This window comes from Scleropages formosus, chromosome 6 (assembly GCF_900964775.1).
Source record: "Scleropages formosus chromosome 6, fSclFor1.1, whole genome shotgun sequence".
NCBI lineage: Eukaryota > Metazoa > Chordata > Actinopteri > Osteoglossiformes > Osteoglossidae > Scleropages > Scleropages formosus.
This window is the reverse complement of record NC_041811.1, coordinates 2,535,077-2,551,523: the sequence shown is the minus strand read 5'-3', so window position 1 is coordinate 2,551,523 and position 16,447 is coordinate 2,535,077. Positions and strand designations below refer to the sequence as shown.

The 16,447-nt window shown below is 43.8% G+C and overlaps 1 protein-coding gene across 1 annotated transcript in view; it reads left to right on the top strand.

The window, feature by feature from the left end:
- Positions 1-16,447, top strand: part of LOC108923595 (transmembrane protein 132C-like) — a 69,394-nt gene that overhangs the window by 29,588 nt on the left and 23,359 nt on the right. The window contains exon 3 of the mRNA XM_018734443.2: positions 7,569-7,712. Coding sequence (XP_018589959.2) covers positions 7,569-7,712 — 144 coding nt within the window. The remainder of the gene's footprint in view (positions 1-7,568; positions 7,713-16,447) is intronic.

The following is a 16,447-nucleotide window of genomic DNA, read 5'->3' as shown; positions in this document are numbered from 1 at the left end:
TTTTTTCCTGCTCATGTAACAGATGGACAGATCTGTGAGCCATTTAGGTGAAGAACCCCGGCAGGGTCCATCGTAGGAGTCGAACCCACGCTGTGTAGACGCAGGTTCTTCTCGCCAGCTGCAACACAGACTGGAAGAGTGAAGGGCAGGAAGGGAAAGGGGGGCTGGAAGGAGGCTGAGAGCTTCACACAACCTCATTTCCGTGCTGTGAGACTTCCCACCCCCGTCACTCATAGCTTCTTGCCTCTGAGGTGTGTGAGCCTCCACTTCTACACCTCAGAGCTTCACACTTGTACATCCCTGTTTTGCTTTCCATACTTCTGATCTTCGAGGTTCTACAACTCCATGTTTTTCAGTTCTTCACCTACATGCTCCTCAGTTCCACACTTCTGTGTTTCTTGGCTCTTCACCTCTTTGGTTCTATGTTCCTCACCTTTGTTCCTCAGTTCCACACTTCTGTGGTTCTTGGTTCCCTCTTGGTTCCTTACCTTCATGCTCTTCAGTTCCTTACCTCTGTGCTTCTAGGTTCCTCACCTTTGCTCCTGAGTTTCACATCTCCTTGCTTTTTGGTTCTTCACCTCTCTGCTTCTTGGTTCCTTATCTTCATGTCCCTCAATTCCACACCTCTGCAGTTCTTGGTTTCTCACCTCCATGATCCTCAGTTCCATACTTTCATGCTTTTTGGTTCCTCATCTTTATGCTTCTAGGTTTCTGACCTCCATACCTCTTGATTCAGGTATGGCTGCAGGCAATGGAACTCTGGAAAACAGGTGCTGCAGTACCAGACTGATGCCAGCTTGCCTCTGCATCCGCCCCCTGGGCCATGTGATTTTTGGAGATCCATCCTCCAGCGGTTCATGCCTCGTTACTTCCCATGTGGGAACAATTACTGCTCTCTAGGGCAGCCACGACCGAGCAAACGGGACCCATATTAATATGATAATGGTGGAGATGCTGAGATGGCTTTGGATACAATCAGTCTGAAACACTCATACACGTTATATACTGTATATATTTATATATATATATACATTTACAATGTTCTACTGTATAACATAATAGGCTGACATCTTTATACATGGTAACAAATTGTTAAAAACTAAGCTACTTACAGTATTTTAACAAATTTATACAAAAGGGTAATTTGTACTCTGTTCAGGGTAAGTACCTTGATTAAGGGTACTACAATATGGTAGGGATTCAAATCCATGACCTTCAGACTGTACAGTGCCTGTCCCCAATCACTGCACTCCTCCACTCAAAACAACATCTGTGACAGTAATTCTAAGCTCTCATTGTCGTTTGTTAAACAATTTGCATTTTTAGAAATACTGCTCAGCAGTCAGATGATCTTTTGTGCCAGAATAATAATATTTGCCTTTTGGCCACTTTCATGTTTGTGCTCCAAGTGAACCATTAACAGTAAGATGTGAGACACTGTCACTACGTCTTTAACGCTCACCCAGACCTCACTCCTGTGTTACATGTTTCCCAGTGCAGACCTGTAGGGCTTCTCCAATTTCACCAATTTTAAATTCCATATATATATATATTTTTTCCCCCCTGGAGTCATAGTCATTGGAAGCTTTACTAAATCTCATTAGGTATTAATTTGCACTTTCCCCTGGCAATGTTTTTGTAATGTCACAGACAAAACACCCAAAATTACACATTCATTCAGGTCGTCTGCATGTGCGATGAATCCTTTTAATACATGCAAATAAACACTTAATATAATTTCATAAACACCCCCACTCAGGTAGTGGTGGGGGGGTGGGTCACAAAATAGGGAACAGACGGGGCTTCAGAGCACTTGGAGCTTCTGTTGAATCCTTGATTGGTGCGTCTCTCAGATGCTCTGGTCCTGTAACCTTTAATAATAATAATAATAATAATAATAATAATAATAATAATTCATTTAGCTGATGCTTTTCTCTAAAATTACTTAGAGTCTGAGGTTTGCACACTAAGCTACTTGTACTGATGTACTTGTTTATACAACTACAGTAGTGCTTGAAAGTCTGTGAAGCCTTAACAATTCTATTTCTGCATCAATATTACTTAAAACATGATCAGATTTTCATGCAAGTCCAAAAACTAGATAAAGAAAACCCAGTTAAACCAGTGAGACAAAACATTATACTGGATCATTTTTTTATTGAGGGAAATAATCCAATGTTACATATCTGTGTATGACAAAAGTCTGTGGACCTCTAGGATTGTCATTTCATTGGAAGGGGAAATTAGAGTTAGGTGTTTGAATCAATGGAATGACATTCAAGAAGCCATGTCTTATTTCAAGGACAGAAATCTGGGGCTTTAGTATCAAAGTCTGATCTTAGCAATATAGATTTGTGGAAGTATGTCATGGCTCAAACGAAAGAAATTTCTGAGGACCTCAGAAAAAAAGATGTTGATGCTCACCAGGTTGGAAAAGGTTTCAAAACCATTTCTAAAGAATTTGGACTCCATCAGTCCACTGTCATCCGGATCGTGTACAAATGGAGGAAATTCAACACCATTGTTACCCTCCCCAGGAGTGGCCGACCAACAAAGATCACATCAAACTCAAGGCGTGTAATAGTCCAGGAGGACGTGAAAATCTGATCATGTTTTAGGTCCTATTTATGCAGAAACAGAGAAAATTCCAACAGCTTCACAAACATTCAAGCACCACTGTAGGTAATTCTTACTGTGTTAATTCAGGCCAAATACCTTAATTATAGTACTACAGTAGGGAATGGGATTCAAACCCATCACATTCTGATTTCATAACAATTTTTACACCACCTACCATGTCTTTATGCCCTGTTTCCACCACCAGGGGAGGTTCGAGGTTGTTTGCACATGTCACTTTCAGAGTGAGAACCTCCTGTTTTTTAAATGTCCTTCACATTTATTAGTATTAAGCATTATTATGTCTTATTTATATTATACTTTCACTGGCAGGTAAATGTTGAACAAGATGGTGAAACTGTTATTTAAATCCAGAGTGTTAGGAGTTGTGTCAAAGGCACCTGTGTAAACAGGGTAAAAGCCTGCTGCGAACATATGATGTAAATTTGACCGCAGTATCCAAGACCCCCAGAGCCTGGCTCAGTGGATTAAACACTGCCTTAGCTGTGATAACACAGCAGCTGCCTCACGGGGTCGATTCCACCTCTACAACCCTCCATGCATGCCCTCCCCTGCCGTGCATTTTGGTGATAAACCGGTGGGTGCGCAGTCACGCATTGGGGTGTGAGCGCCTTGCCCTACTTCCTGCTCCTTGTATGAGGTGTGTGTTTCATGCTGCAGGAGTGTGTGGAGCTCAGAGCCCACAGAGGACCCTGTAGTGAGGATGAAGACCTCACGTCATGCTAATTAATTAAACCAAATTAATTTAATCTAATTAATTAATAATGAACCAATAGTGACACTCCACGACTGCTTGTAATGCAGGGGTCCAATACCTGCCGTCCTTTGAGGCCCGGCAGGTGGTCTGTGGATGGTTTCCAGGGGGCCAGAGAAATGCAGGCATGCTTTGAAAATAACTGCATGTAACTAAAAGTTAAATATAAATTAAAAATATTACAATTCTGGTATTTCACATGATCTCAATCTATGTGAAGAAAATCAGTTATGAGTGCATTAAATTGAGTGCGATATCTTCTCCATATTTATTTACGGACATTTTGCTGGGAGAGCTCCTAAAAGGGGTTCATGGCCAAGGTAAAACTGGTACATGAGTTGATCCCTCCCAAACACACACTTTACACATCCAAAATACAAACATTTTGCATCACAAAGATAGCTTCAAACACACTAATTTCCTTTTAGTTAGGTTTAGACTTAGATTTAAAGGTTAGGGTTAGAATTAAGGAACTGGGGTTAGGGTTCAGGGTTTGGGGTTAGGGTTAGGGTTAGAATTAGGTTTAATGGAGGTTAGGAATAGAATTAGGGGATTGGGGTTAGGATTTGGGTTAGAAGACTAGGGTTAAAGTGAATATTAGATTTATGGGTTAGGGTTGGGGTTCAGGGACTTGGGTTAAAATCTGGTGTCAGGGTTCAGTGATTGGGTTTAGGTTTAGAACTGGGGTTAAAGGATTGGGGTTAAAATTAGATGTCAGGGTTCAGTGATTGGGGTTAGGGTTGGAACTGGAAGTAGAGGATTGGGGTTAGGGTTACGGCATTGGGGTTAGAAGTTGGCAAGACTGAGCCAGTTGCCAGCAAGACTGGAACAGATGGAAGCAAACACAGTGCAGTCAGGTCCAGATGAGTTTATTAGTCTAGGCTTCACCATTACACTTTGCAGACCACTCTGACTGGATGAGTCAACCGTTCCCCACAAAGCAACACTTCTTAAACTACTGTCCCTGGGTGAGTTGACCGTTCTCCACAGAGTCACTCCACCGACTGATCTCACTGAAAGAATGAACTGTTACTGGTAGGTGCTCGTTCTGGAATGACCAACCAGTGACCGTGCTGGAGTTATTTTCACAGCTATGGTGACCTTTATGACCACAGTGCTTTCTGCTGATCTCCCTGCTGTGTTTCTCACCTCAGGAACATGAAGTCTGTATTCCTGTCTGCAGATAACATGTCATTAACCATAACACCCCCTGAATGGGGAGCAGACCACATCCAACACGTTCCTTTTGGCCGGTCACCTCTTCAGAGAATGCGCTGCACCATGGACCATTGATGAGAGCTGTCATTAGCAGAAAGTCTATAATGACAGAAAATTACCATGAAACTCTGGAGTCGTTTCTTATTTATCTTGCTGCAGCGTTCACGGTCATTTTTAATATGCTAACATTGAACAGTATGACCACATTAGCATCTTGAATAATTCAGCTGGTTTTATCACATTATTGGGTTTTATTACATAATTGCTGGAAGTTTATTGCATTGTGATGATACATTATGTTATTATGTAAAACTCTGAGGTATGGGCATCTACATGTATGGCATGAAACTGATCTGTTCATTAACTTATAGTTAATGTATTAGGGTATCATTAGTATGGTATTGCAACCAACCAATGTCTACAACCGCCTGTCCTGAGCAGAGTCGCGATGAGCCAGAGCCTACTTGGCAACACAGGGCGCAAGGCTGAAGGGGACACACTCTGGACAGGACACCAGTCCACCGCAAGGCACCCCAAGCAGGGTTTGCACCTCAGACCCGTCACACAGCGGGCACTGGCTAAACCTACCACTCCACCACACCCCCCCCGTAGTGTTACACTGTTATTATTAGTGTTATATTTACTGAAGTGACTGATTTTCATGGTTACCTTACATACCATAGAGTTTTACCCCTGAGAGCAGAATCTCCACATGTACAATAGAGTTTTACCCATATGAGGGAATAACCTCAAGTTTAACCTACAGAGGACAATCATCTGTTGTACCATAAAGTACTTCTGTATGGAGGAATCAAGTCCCGTACCACAGAGTTTCTTGTACTGTAGAATTACCTGTTGTACCATAGAACTGCACCAGTTAAAGTACAAGTACCAGTTTTACTGTGTTTTATGCTTTCGCCTCCGTGAGAAAGGTGAACTCAGCAGAGGGCCTCTTGAGTACCCACAGTGAGGGGCTTTGAGGAGTTGTGTGGTCCATCCCTTACCCCTCCAGGACCCCTGTTTGCAGCACTTTGTTGTGTTTTTGAAGTCAAGCCAAGCATCGTTCCCCCCGGGTGCAATTTCACATTGTGCCCCACCTGCCGTTAATGCCTCCTAAGGAGCAATAAGGTGTGCGTCAGCTTAGGGGAATGATGAAAGCAGAGATGTTGAACCTCATGTCAGACATTTCAGGAAACATCAGAGAAAATGTGGGTGACGTCCTGATTCCCTGTCTCTCTGCATCCACGTGTAGACGGCTTTGTACCTTCACCAAGTCCCTGGAGCTGATAGACAGAGCTGAGCAGAGATGTGCTGAGAATACCTGAGTCAGTCCTGGGGAAGCCTGTGCACCTGTCCCACCTGTGTACTGTCCCACCTGCTCACCTGTCCCACCTGTGTACTGTCCCACCGGCTCACCTCTCCCATCCATGTACTGTCTCACCTGCTTACCTGTCCCACATGCACATCTGTCCTACCTGTGTAGCTGTCCCATCTCCTCTCTGTTTCTACCAGGAAAGCTGTCCCACCAGCATGATCTCATGTCTGTTTCTGTCAGCAAACCAGCCCCAGTGTTAAACCCATCTCACTTGTGCATCTGTTCCAACTCCCTTTTCTACCTGTACACTTGGCCCTACGTGGCTTCCTGTCCTCAAATGAAAAAAGATGGAATGAACACCATTGAACAAATGACACAGATATAACATCATGCTGTTACTTGTCCACGTTACATCTATTGTACTGCTACATGTTCATGTTACCCTTGTCGTGATGTTACCTGCTTTCACGTCATACTTTTACCTGTTCATGTTACACCTGTCGTACTTTTAGCTGTTTGCGTTTTACCTGCTGTACTGCTACCTGTTTCTGTTATACCTGTCGTACGGCAACCTGTTCGCATTACGCCTTTCTTACTCTTGGTGGTTCATGTCACACCTACTCTGATGTTAACTATTCATGCTGTGCCTGTTGTGGTGTTACCTGCCCGTGTCTTACCAGGTGTGTACCCAAGACCACGAGTTCCTAAGCCGCCTGATTTCATTCTCTAGTAGAATGCTGCTCCCCAAACCCCTTCACTCCTATCGAGTGGAAAGCAGGCAATCTGTCGCAATTTGGGTCAGATGTGCTCTCCAGCAGATCTTTCCTTGGCTGTGCAAGGGACTATAGCACAGCCGCTTGTTCTCCAGAAAAGACATATATCTTTATTTTTTCTTTAATTCAGTTGTGCTCTTTGATGTTGAGGAAGTTAAGTAAGGACATTTGTCATGCATGCAAAACAGGCTCTTATTTGAATTTCCTGTACTTTAAAAGGGTTTCAAGTGTAGGGCTGTAATTTGCTGTGACAGGCAGGAAGACTGAAGGCTACATGTATGGCAAGAGCGTATCACAGCTCCCACTGCATTGCCCCCTACCTGCGTCCTCAGCCCCCGTTCTGCCCCTCAGGATGCTCATCTGGGCTCAGTCATCGCAGAACTGTGTGTGATGACATCTAGAGCAAACAGAGGCACTGTGGCCACACCCAGCTGTTCAAAAACATGCAAACGTGTGTACATATGCATGTGGTAGGCGTATGAAGAATACATACACTAGGGAATTTGTGGTGAGAGAACATTGTGAATGCATCATGTGGTTTGGCCTCAGTTTTTTTGGCCTGGGTTATTTGACCTTGGCTGACCTTGGTTGGTTGGTTGATTATATTTGACCTGGGCTAGTTGGGCTCGGTTAGTTGACCTCAGTTGATCTTGCCTTGGCTTTGGTATGTTTGACCTGTTTGGCTCTGTCTCAGGTGGCCTTGTTTTGTTAGCCCTTCTTAGCCTTGGCTTTTTGGGCCTGTCTTGCTCATCCTTGGTGAGCTGGTCTTGGCCCATCTTAGCCGGTTGTCTTTTTTCATCCGGCCTTGCTTGCTTGCTTTGTCTTGTTTGATCTGAACATTGTATGTGTGTTGATTCTTTCCCCTATCAAGGGTGAGGCTGACAGAAGGCGTGGCCTTCCTGGGCGCTCGCCCCAGCGATCCAGTGCTCTGGACAGCCAGCCAGGAGGCAAGGAATGAAGGTCACCGAGAGGTAACTCTGCACTGCCAACGCAAGGTACCCAGAGCGGGACAAAGGTGGGTCACCCTGAAGCACTTCCTCTTGTTGTCTATTAGACTGGTAAACATACACTCTTCTGTAAGTGTAAAAATTCAACATTATATTCATTGTTATATTTGTATCAAAGAGCTGCGAAGCCATAATTTTTCCATTGAAACTGCATTGTGCTGAGATTGCAGAGGTGTTTTTCTGTAGATGATAATGAGCTTATGGTCTGAAATGGGACACAAATAGTTACAACTTCTTGTTTTACAGAAACTTTTATGGAAATAAATTTGGCCACTTAAGAAGTGTCTGGTTAGAATAAATATTTTTGACACGTGCCATCTGGAGCTTTCTGATTTTGCCACAGTAAATGAACGGAGAACTTTCTTCAAGACTGCCGCAGGATCTCTGTCAGGCTGTCAGGATTTGACCCAACAACACCAAGGGCTCTGCCCACCACTCCATGCTGAGGTTTAATCCTTTTTTCACTGAAACGGAACTTGCGGTCCCCAGCAGTGCTCTGTTGATTGACACCCCCCCATGCTCTTATACATCCCTGCAGTATTTCTTGGTCAATTCACACTGGCTGTTTACATACTAAAATTAACTTTCTAAACAGAACTCAGTTCCCTGGAAGGAGAGCAAAGTAGTTTTGATGTTAATTAAGCGCCAAATCAGAGCCTCTATATGGATAACTGTTTTCTCCCCAGATCGGCTAATAGAGTCCACAAATCCTGGTTGGAGGACAGGTGTCAGCTTGTAGATTAGCTGTGCTACCAGGAGGTCCAAAGCTATTTTGTAATTAAGGCAAATAAATAGCTAAGCAAGGAATTAATGTGTCCAAATGCTTTTGGCTGTCCCTGCGAATGAAAATGAACACATTGTTTTATGCTCCAGCTTTTGGAGAGTGCTTCAGTGAAGAGAAGAACAACGTTTGACTAGTTTGACCGGTGGCCCATGTTCACCCAGGTTCGTTGTTCCATCTCTCAGCATGATCCTCAGAATCACTTGAAACCGAGCCTCTGGGCCTCTGCCAGTGTGGAGAATGTAACAAGCTGAGCTACTTGTGCTCTTTGAGGAATGCTGGAGCACATGGTGTCTCATGACCTGGAAAGTGTTATGAGTGAATCTTAAAGCAATCAAACATTTCTCTCCTCTGTTGCAAAAATTTCTTCAAGGATGAGCTGCTCACTGATGAATGAAAACAATAAAAATTATCCACCATCTGTCAAGATTATCAATCAGGGTCTAGAGCTAGATCAAGGGGAAGTATTTAAGGTGGGATCTAGGCATCTAGTTATTATTCCTCCTAGGCACTTTCCACTGGGAGAGGGTCCAGGGGCAGTCTCAGAACATGTTGATAGAGAGATTATATCTCCACCCTGCCCTGGGCAGCCTTGAGGAACTCCCAGGAGGAGCTGGAGGCTGTGGCTGAGGAAGCTCAACTAGGGTCTTGCTCACTTTATTGCCGTAGTGACTCTAAACAGAATAAGTTTCTTGAAAATGGACAGATAGCAAGAGCAGAAATAAGTTTCCTCTTGTTTTCTGCTCATGGTGCCGTGACCCAGACTAAGCGGGTGCATTGTCTTCTTTTAAAACATCAGATGACTTCGGAACGTGAGTCCTGGTCGATGGAATATGAATGGCTAGGATTCGTGTCTCCAGTAGTTCGCAGTACATCAAACATCACTATTCAGCGAGTTCTTTGTGTAAGATTATTCTTGTCAAACCGTGTGAATATTAAAAAAAACTGAGATAAATGCAGGACTGAAATCTTGTATCAGAATGAGGTTTTAATATAATGTCTCACTCCCTTTGTAAATAATCCATTTCTCTTTTGCTCACTTCTTTGTCGGCCCTTTTTCTTAATCAGCAGCGGTGGATTTTCCACTGGCCGTCGGCAGCCAGTTGTGAAATGAAGGAATCAGACAGTCTTTCTTTGCACTCAGCATCTTCAGAATGGTGATGAGTGGAGCGTGGGCCACACACACGGTTCTCTGCACTGACACACCTCTGAGAAAAACCCCACTTTAAATTAAAAAATAAATTATGAGGTTGCCCATCCAGCTGCAGATTGGTAGACATTTTCTTAACAGACTCTTAACACACACAGTCTGAAACTGCTTGTCCTGAGCAGGGTTGTAGTGAGCTGGAGCCTAACCCAGCAACACAGGGCATAAGGCTGGAGGGGGAGGGAACACACCCAGGGTGGGACACCAGCCCATCACAAGGCACCCCAAGCAGGACTTTAACCCCAGATCCATCAGAGAAAAGGCACAGGCCAAACCTACTGCACCACCTCTATTATTATTCAGCTCAGACTTTCAAACTTTCCTAAACTATGTTGAGTTTATGCAGAAATGATGTATGAGTATACCAAAATTCAGACAAAGAGACAGGCCATTTGGAGTCTACATCTTATCCTGCAGCTGTTGACCTTGTAATGAGGAAAGGCTCAACTTTCTAAAGAGTGTTCATTTGTATGTGCGCGTTTGTGCTGGGGGGTCTGACGGACAAGGGAGGGGGCGGGGCTGAGTCAGATCAAGCTGTACAAATCACAGAAGGAATTAGACGGATTTATTACATCACAGGGCGGCCTGCTGCTTTCAGGATTTCATTAACGATAAGGCTCTTAATGATTAATCACGGCTTGTTTGGATCGACTCGAGTTGGACCAGGGCAGTTATTGCTTGTGTGTGTTTGCGTGATTGCGCCCAACCATGGCGCCCTAATACAATCATGCTCTACTCAGGCTAATTAAATAACGCATGATCAACCGGCCCTGGCCCTCCTGTCCAGAGCCCCCACACATCGTGCAGACCTCTTTGCTATCAAAGTGAAGGAGATGTTCAGCTGTATGTCAGTCTGATTATGCAGTGAGAAATTCAGGGCTAATTGGAAAGGAACCATCAGAAGGAATTTTATACATCAACTGACTTCTCCTGGAGCGGCAGCAGAAGACAAACTTGCTGATTAGTCCCTCCGTTGGAGCAGTCGCCTCCGAAAGGCGCTTTAATTGGGTACCTACTGCCACCCAGCTCACTGTCACGATCATGTTTAGGGTCATTGTTGGTGGTTACAGTTCACCGAGGTTTGACATTTGAACTGGAACCCAATCTGGTCCCATGTTGAGAATGATTGCGTTGGAATGAATGGGTTGGTGTGTAGGTGAACGGTATATACTATACAGGGAGTGTCCCTGATGACCGTTGCTGATTCTTCTAAACGTCTGAGCATTTGTGCCATCGGTACCATGAGGCTGCTGGCAGCTAACGGGCAGCGCTAATGTGCCTGTGTTGCGGGCTCGAGGCTTATGCCGGATGATTAGTGGATTCAGGATGAAGCGCCCTTTGAGGTTAATCTCTGGGGATTTCAGCAGCCGCTGCGATGAGCATAGCAGATCTTATTATTGTCAGAGGTGAATTATTCTCTTTGTGCTGCAACGTTTGTTGGAGAAACCTGAGGAAGAAAGACATTGGAGGCTAATGAGAAAGGTGTTCGTGCTATGAGAAGCCTGTGCATCTGCATCGCTGGGTCTTGCCATAATTGCCACGTAAAACAAAATAAGAGAACAAATAACTATTGTGTGCTACCGGGAGCCTCCGGCAATCTGAGGTTTACAACTAATACGTTTATTTCTTGAGCTGATTAAATGACTCTCCACCCCCAGGGCTCCCTGTAGCTTGATCCTCAAAGCACCATTTCTCATAGCCATGGTCTTCGCTAGAGGCCTCTTGTAGCAGCCAGATACCTACACAGGGTGCAGCTGGGGGGTATAGTTAAGCAGCCAGACCTGTGACTGTAACCGTTGGATTCCTGCAAATTCCAGCAGGGGAGCAGCTGTGGTTCTCTTGAAGATGGTTTATGCTGTGAATTGCTTCAGTGAAGGACTCGGTGTCCAGAGAAGTGGAAGAAAAGGTGTGTTAAGGAGATGGGCAGTAAACCCACAGCCATCTTGGCATCTCTTCCACTGAGCATAGAACTCTTCTGTTTAAAAGGACTAAACTGCTTACCAGACTTTGTCCCAGAACCACGTGAGTTTTGGACTCCATAGTGCTGGTAGCTGTAATGACACAACTAGGTTGTCCCTGGTTGGGGGCCTGACTTGGATGCGGGTTCACATCTGTCTGATGCTTTTCTCCAAAGCAAGTTACAATAATTTACCCATTTATGTAGTTGGGTAACATTACTGGAGCATTTTTTGGGGTAAGTACTTTAGTCAAGGGTACTACTACTACAGGTAAGAATCAAATCTGTAACCTTTGGATTTAGAAGCAGCAGCTCTAACCACTATGCTATGTACAATGACAGGGTGTGTGCTGCCCTGTTGCTAATTCATTTCTGTCTCATTGCCCTTTGTTACGTGACAGTGGTAAAGATTTTTGAAAAATTAAATTCTGTTGATTTTTTTGGGATGGTAAAGACTTCTGTGCTGTGTTTCATGACCATAAGCTGGTATGTACTGGTAAACGCTAGCTGGTTGACATTAGTTTTTTTGCCTTGACTGGTTCACAGTGGTTGTCCTTGTTTGGTTACTTGTCATTGATCTTGATTGGTTGACGTGGTCTTGATTAGCTAAGTTGATCTTAGTTGGTTGGCCTTGTCTACTTTGCCCCGATTGTTTTGACTTTGTTGATCTTGATTAGATGGCATTGTTTCACTTGGCCTTGGTTTTTTGGGCCTGTCCTGGTTGGCTTTGGCTGTTTGGCCTTTGATCTTGATTGGTTGGCCTTCTTTCACTTGGACTTGTTTTTTTGGCCCTGCCGTTGTTGGCCTTAATTGTCTGGACTTGTTCTTTCTTGGTTGGTTGACCTGCTTTCACTTGGCCTTGGTTTGTTGCTCAAAGCCCATTTACTGTACATGTCCCCACTGCTGTCCACAGTTCCAGTGTAAGGCCTGTATTTATAGTCCTTTGCAGAGCCACACTTTGTTGCTTGCTGGGATTTGAAGTCATTAAAGAGCTCTTCCAGCTTAGCTGATACTGCAGATTAGTAGGCTACTTAACAGCTTGCTGCAGCATTTGTCACAAAGCCGTTTTATCCTGTAGAGCCTCCTGTGCCCATGAGCTCATACTGCACAGAAATAGCACTGCTGCACACAAGTACAGTGACAGTCATTACCAATACCACCATTACAAATACCACTGATCGAATCCAGTGTTTTTAAATAAGTTCTATATACCAGTATTATAGACCAGTCATTGCCAATACCCATACCACTGTTACAAATACCACTGATCTAATCCTGTCCTTATCAATGTCAGTGCTATAGCCCAGTCATTACCAATACCACTCCTCTAAACCTAATATCCCATTATCATTGTCCCTGACCAGTCACTACCAGTAACAGCTGCTACAGCCCAGTCATTGCGAATGCCACTGGTCTAAACCCGTCACCATCAATATAATTGATACTATCACTACCACTGGTTCTGACCAGTCTCTTCCAGCATGGTTGCAATAAATCAGTTCTTATCAGTCCCATTGGCTAGTCCAATTATTATCAGTACCAGTCATTCAGACCAGTCTGTACCAATACCATTGCTATTAAAGCAGTACTGTCATACAGCCATTCCCAGTACCTTTTCTGTAGATCATTTATCACCAGTACCAACTGGTCCAGTTCACTTATTATCAGTACCACTTATCCAGATCAGCACATGCCACATGCTAGACTGTCAGTGGAAAATATTCTAAATATTTTTCAAAGTCTCATTGCTTCAAATTGTTACTTTTGCTATAAAATAGATACGAACCAAATTTCAACATGATCAAATTGTTTTAAATGGTTGCTCAAGTAGATGGCTGCGGATAGAAGTCTTGGTACGCTGTGCTTGGTGACTGATAGTCCACCCGGGGTGGTGATCAAAACTAAACTAACAAGCATGTCACTGGTATGTGCAAAGGATACATAAAGATATATTATATACTTGATAGTTTATGATGAGAATTTACTCAGCACATTCACAGTCCATGTTCATTTCACAGTTACAGTTACAGTTTTTGGTACACCGGGGAATTTGTGAGATGTTTGTACATGCATGTGTCTGAATAAAAATAAACCCATCTTGGGGAAAAAAGTCAAATTCATTTAACAGCCCCATTACTATTCTGTTCCAAAGTAACAGACATGTTGCTAGTACAAATTACGAGCAATTCTCTGCACATTTTCTCTAGCACCCTGCAAGCATTGTAGTACTACCCTCCTAGCACCCTACTTTTACCCTCCTGGCACCTTATTATTACCACCCTATTACCACAATACTTCTATAATGCAGTTTCCTCTAATCAGATGGCTCACTTGAGCCTTCCAGAGGCTCTTGGTACCAGGACTCTGCTGAGTGTGTTTCCCATTATTTCCCACAATGCACCTGTTCCATCAACTGGCCATTTCTGACTCGCTCTCTCTGCAGCAGCAGTTTTGCCGTAACTCCATGTGCATGTATGATATGAGTGTCAGTCATGGGCACACATGGAAAGGTCCAAACTTGGTGATGAGTCCGCAGGCTTGACGAACAACTGTCTCCAGTTCCACGCGAACATGTAATCTTTCTCAGCAGACCGCAAGGAACATCAGCGGCTTCTCGGCGGCCTGAATTCCCTCCATTAGCAGCACAAACACTTGCCGTGTTCCTGCTACTTTTAATTACTGCTGCATGTGTTGTGTGCCGCTGCAAGGCTCCCCTGTGCATGCACACACGCGTGTGTTTAATTACTCCAGCTGTATAGGGGATTCCGTCTCATTAATGCGCTCAGTGTGTGAAATGCAGATTAAAACATCAATGCATGCGCCTCTGCCGCCCGACTGCAGCCAGGGACACCAAGGGACACAGAGCGCTGCCGTCTTTTCCGTAGCTCTTTGTTTCCGGAGCGTTATAGCAGCATGCCGGTGGCGGGTGGCTCCGCCGGGGGTGCCGCTGGTCAGTTTAGTGTCAGAGGAAGGAGGACTGCGCAGCGCCGCAGTAACAGCGAGGCATTCCCTTCAGCCCCCGACACGATCAAAAGGCGCTCAAACCAGGAACAGGCAGAAAAGGATTGGATAAAACCTTCTGCACAAAGCTCATTTAAAACTCATGGTTTCTTGGAGGGCATAAAGTCAAGGCTTGACTTTACACCCTCCAAGAAACCATGAGTTTGAGTTGACTCAAGCTGTGTGTGTGACGCAGTTCTGAAAACACCTTTGGCAAGTGATTCCTGCGTCGTCTATATTTGTATACCGTAAACGGCAGCTGGAGGTGTCATACAGGTATGTTTATTTACACCCAGTTGTACAAAACTGCTTCAAATCGGGCTGAGATTCCATCATATGTTAAGGTGTCTGTTTCACTAACACCTTTAATTATGTACACAAAAGCTGTACTGACTGCTCAGCTGACAAACCCAATTTTGACTGGAGGTCTGTTTGTAATTCATTTCATTCATAACTCCAAAGTCATTTTATCGCTAAGTCACAGTCACTTAAGATTAAAAGGTTAATAATACAAATTGCCTTCTACTGATTTGATCTGGTTCTGTTTCAATCCTGGCTATAACTATAATTGATGAAAAATTTTGTTTGTGTTTTTGCTTTGCTGTTTTTATTAACTTCAAGCGACGTTAGCATCACAGATAATCTAAAAAGAGTGAAAATATAAATGCCCGGTCTTTAAAAACTCATGTTTATTTCAGTGCTATTCATCCCCCAGTGTTGAGCGGCGCTTCCCATTTTGTTAATGATCAGAAACACTGAGAAGCACATGATATGAACTGTAAACATTGTGGAGGTGAGTTGAATTAAGATGCTTCTACACTCCTCTCTGTTTGAGCTCTCTTTACTGCATCTAATTGATTGCAGGGTAAACGTGGCATTTGCTGCTGTACAGCTGGTAGTGTAGTGGTTAGAGCTGCTGCCTTTGGATCCAAAAGTTGCAGGTGTAATTCACCTCTCCAGCTGTTGTACCTGTGAGCAAGGTACTTACCCTAAATTGCTCATGGAAAATTATCCAGCTGTAAATAATATAAATGGGTAAATAACTGTAAGTAGATTAACATTGTAAGTTGCTTTGGAGGAAAGTGTCAGCGAAATGGATAAATGTACAAGCTGACATTTTAGGAAAGAGATGAAGAGTGAATAGAATGCAATTAAAATAAATTGAAAAAGGAATGAAAATAAACTAGGAAACCAGATAACATTCTCATCTTTGTTCACAAACTAGACTATTTACAATGATGGATAACATAATTTTTACTGTATCTAAAAAGGGTTCTACATCAGGAGCTCTGGTGATCAAAATGCAGCCAACTCTAACCACTGCGCCCCCTGCTGCCCAAGCTTGGAAAGTCACTAGAGTCTATCAAACAAAAACTCAGCTGAGCCACTGAATGACAGCTGCTTTAGATGAACACAACCTGTGAAACTTCTAGAACCTCGGGTTTTGGTGGCACTTGAGAGAGGTCGAGCTGCCCTGATCACTTTGACTTGTCTTTGTGGTCTTACAGCACAACAGAAGATATATTCAGCTCTACAATCTATCGCAAATTGCCGTGGTCTACTTGTCATCTCCATTGTCCCCCTTGTGTCCTCAGTCTTGTCTTTCCAAGGTCTTATAATTCTGTGCAGCTGTTCCCACCACAATGTCCCACCACTCCGACACCACATTTCAGCTCCACTCCACAATCTGATGCTCTGTTGTCAAACTAAGTGTGTTGTTCTCTCTGTAGCCCTTCTCCGTGTGTGTGTGTGTGTGTGTGTGTGTGTGTGTGTGTGTGTGTGTGTGTGTGTTCACTCG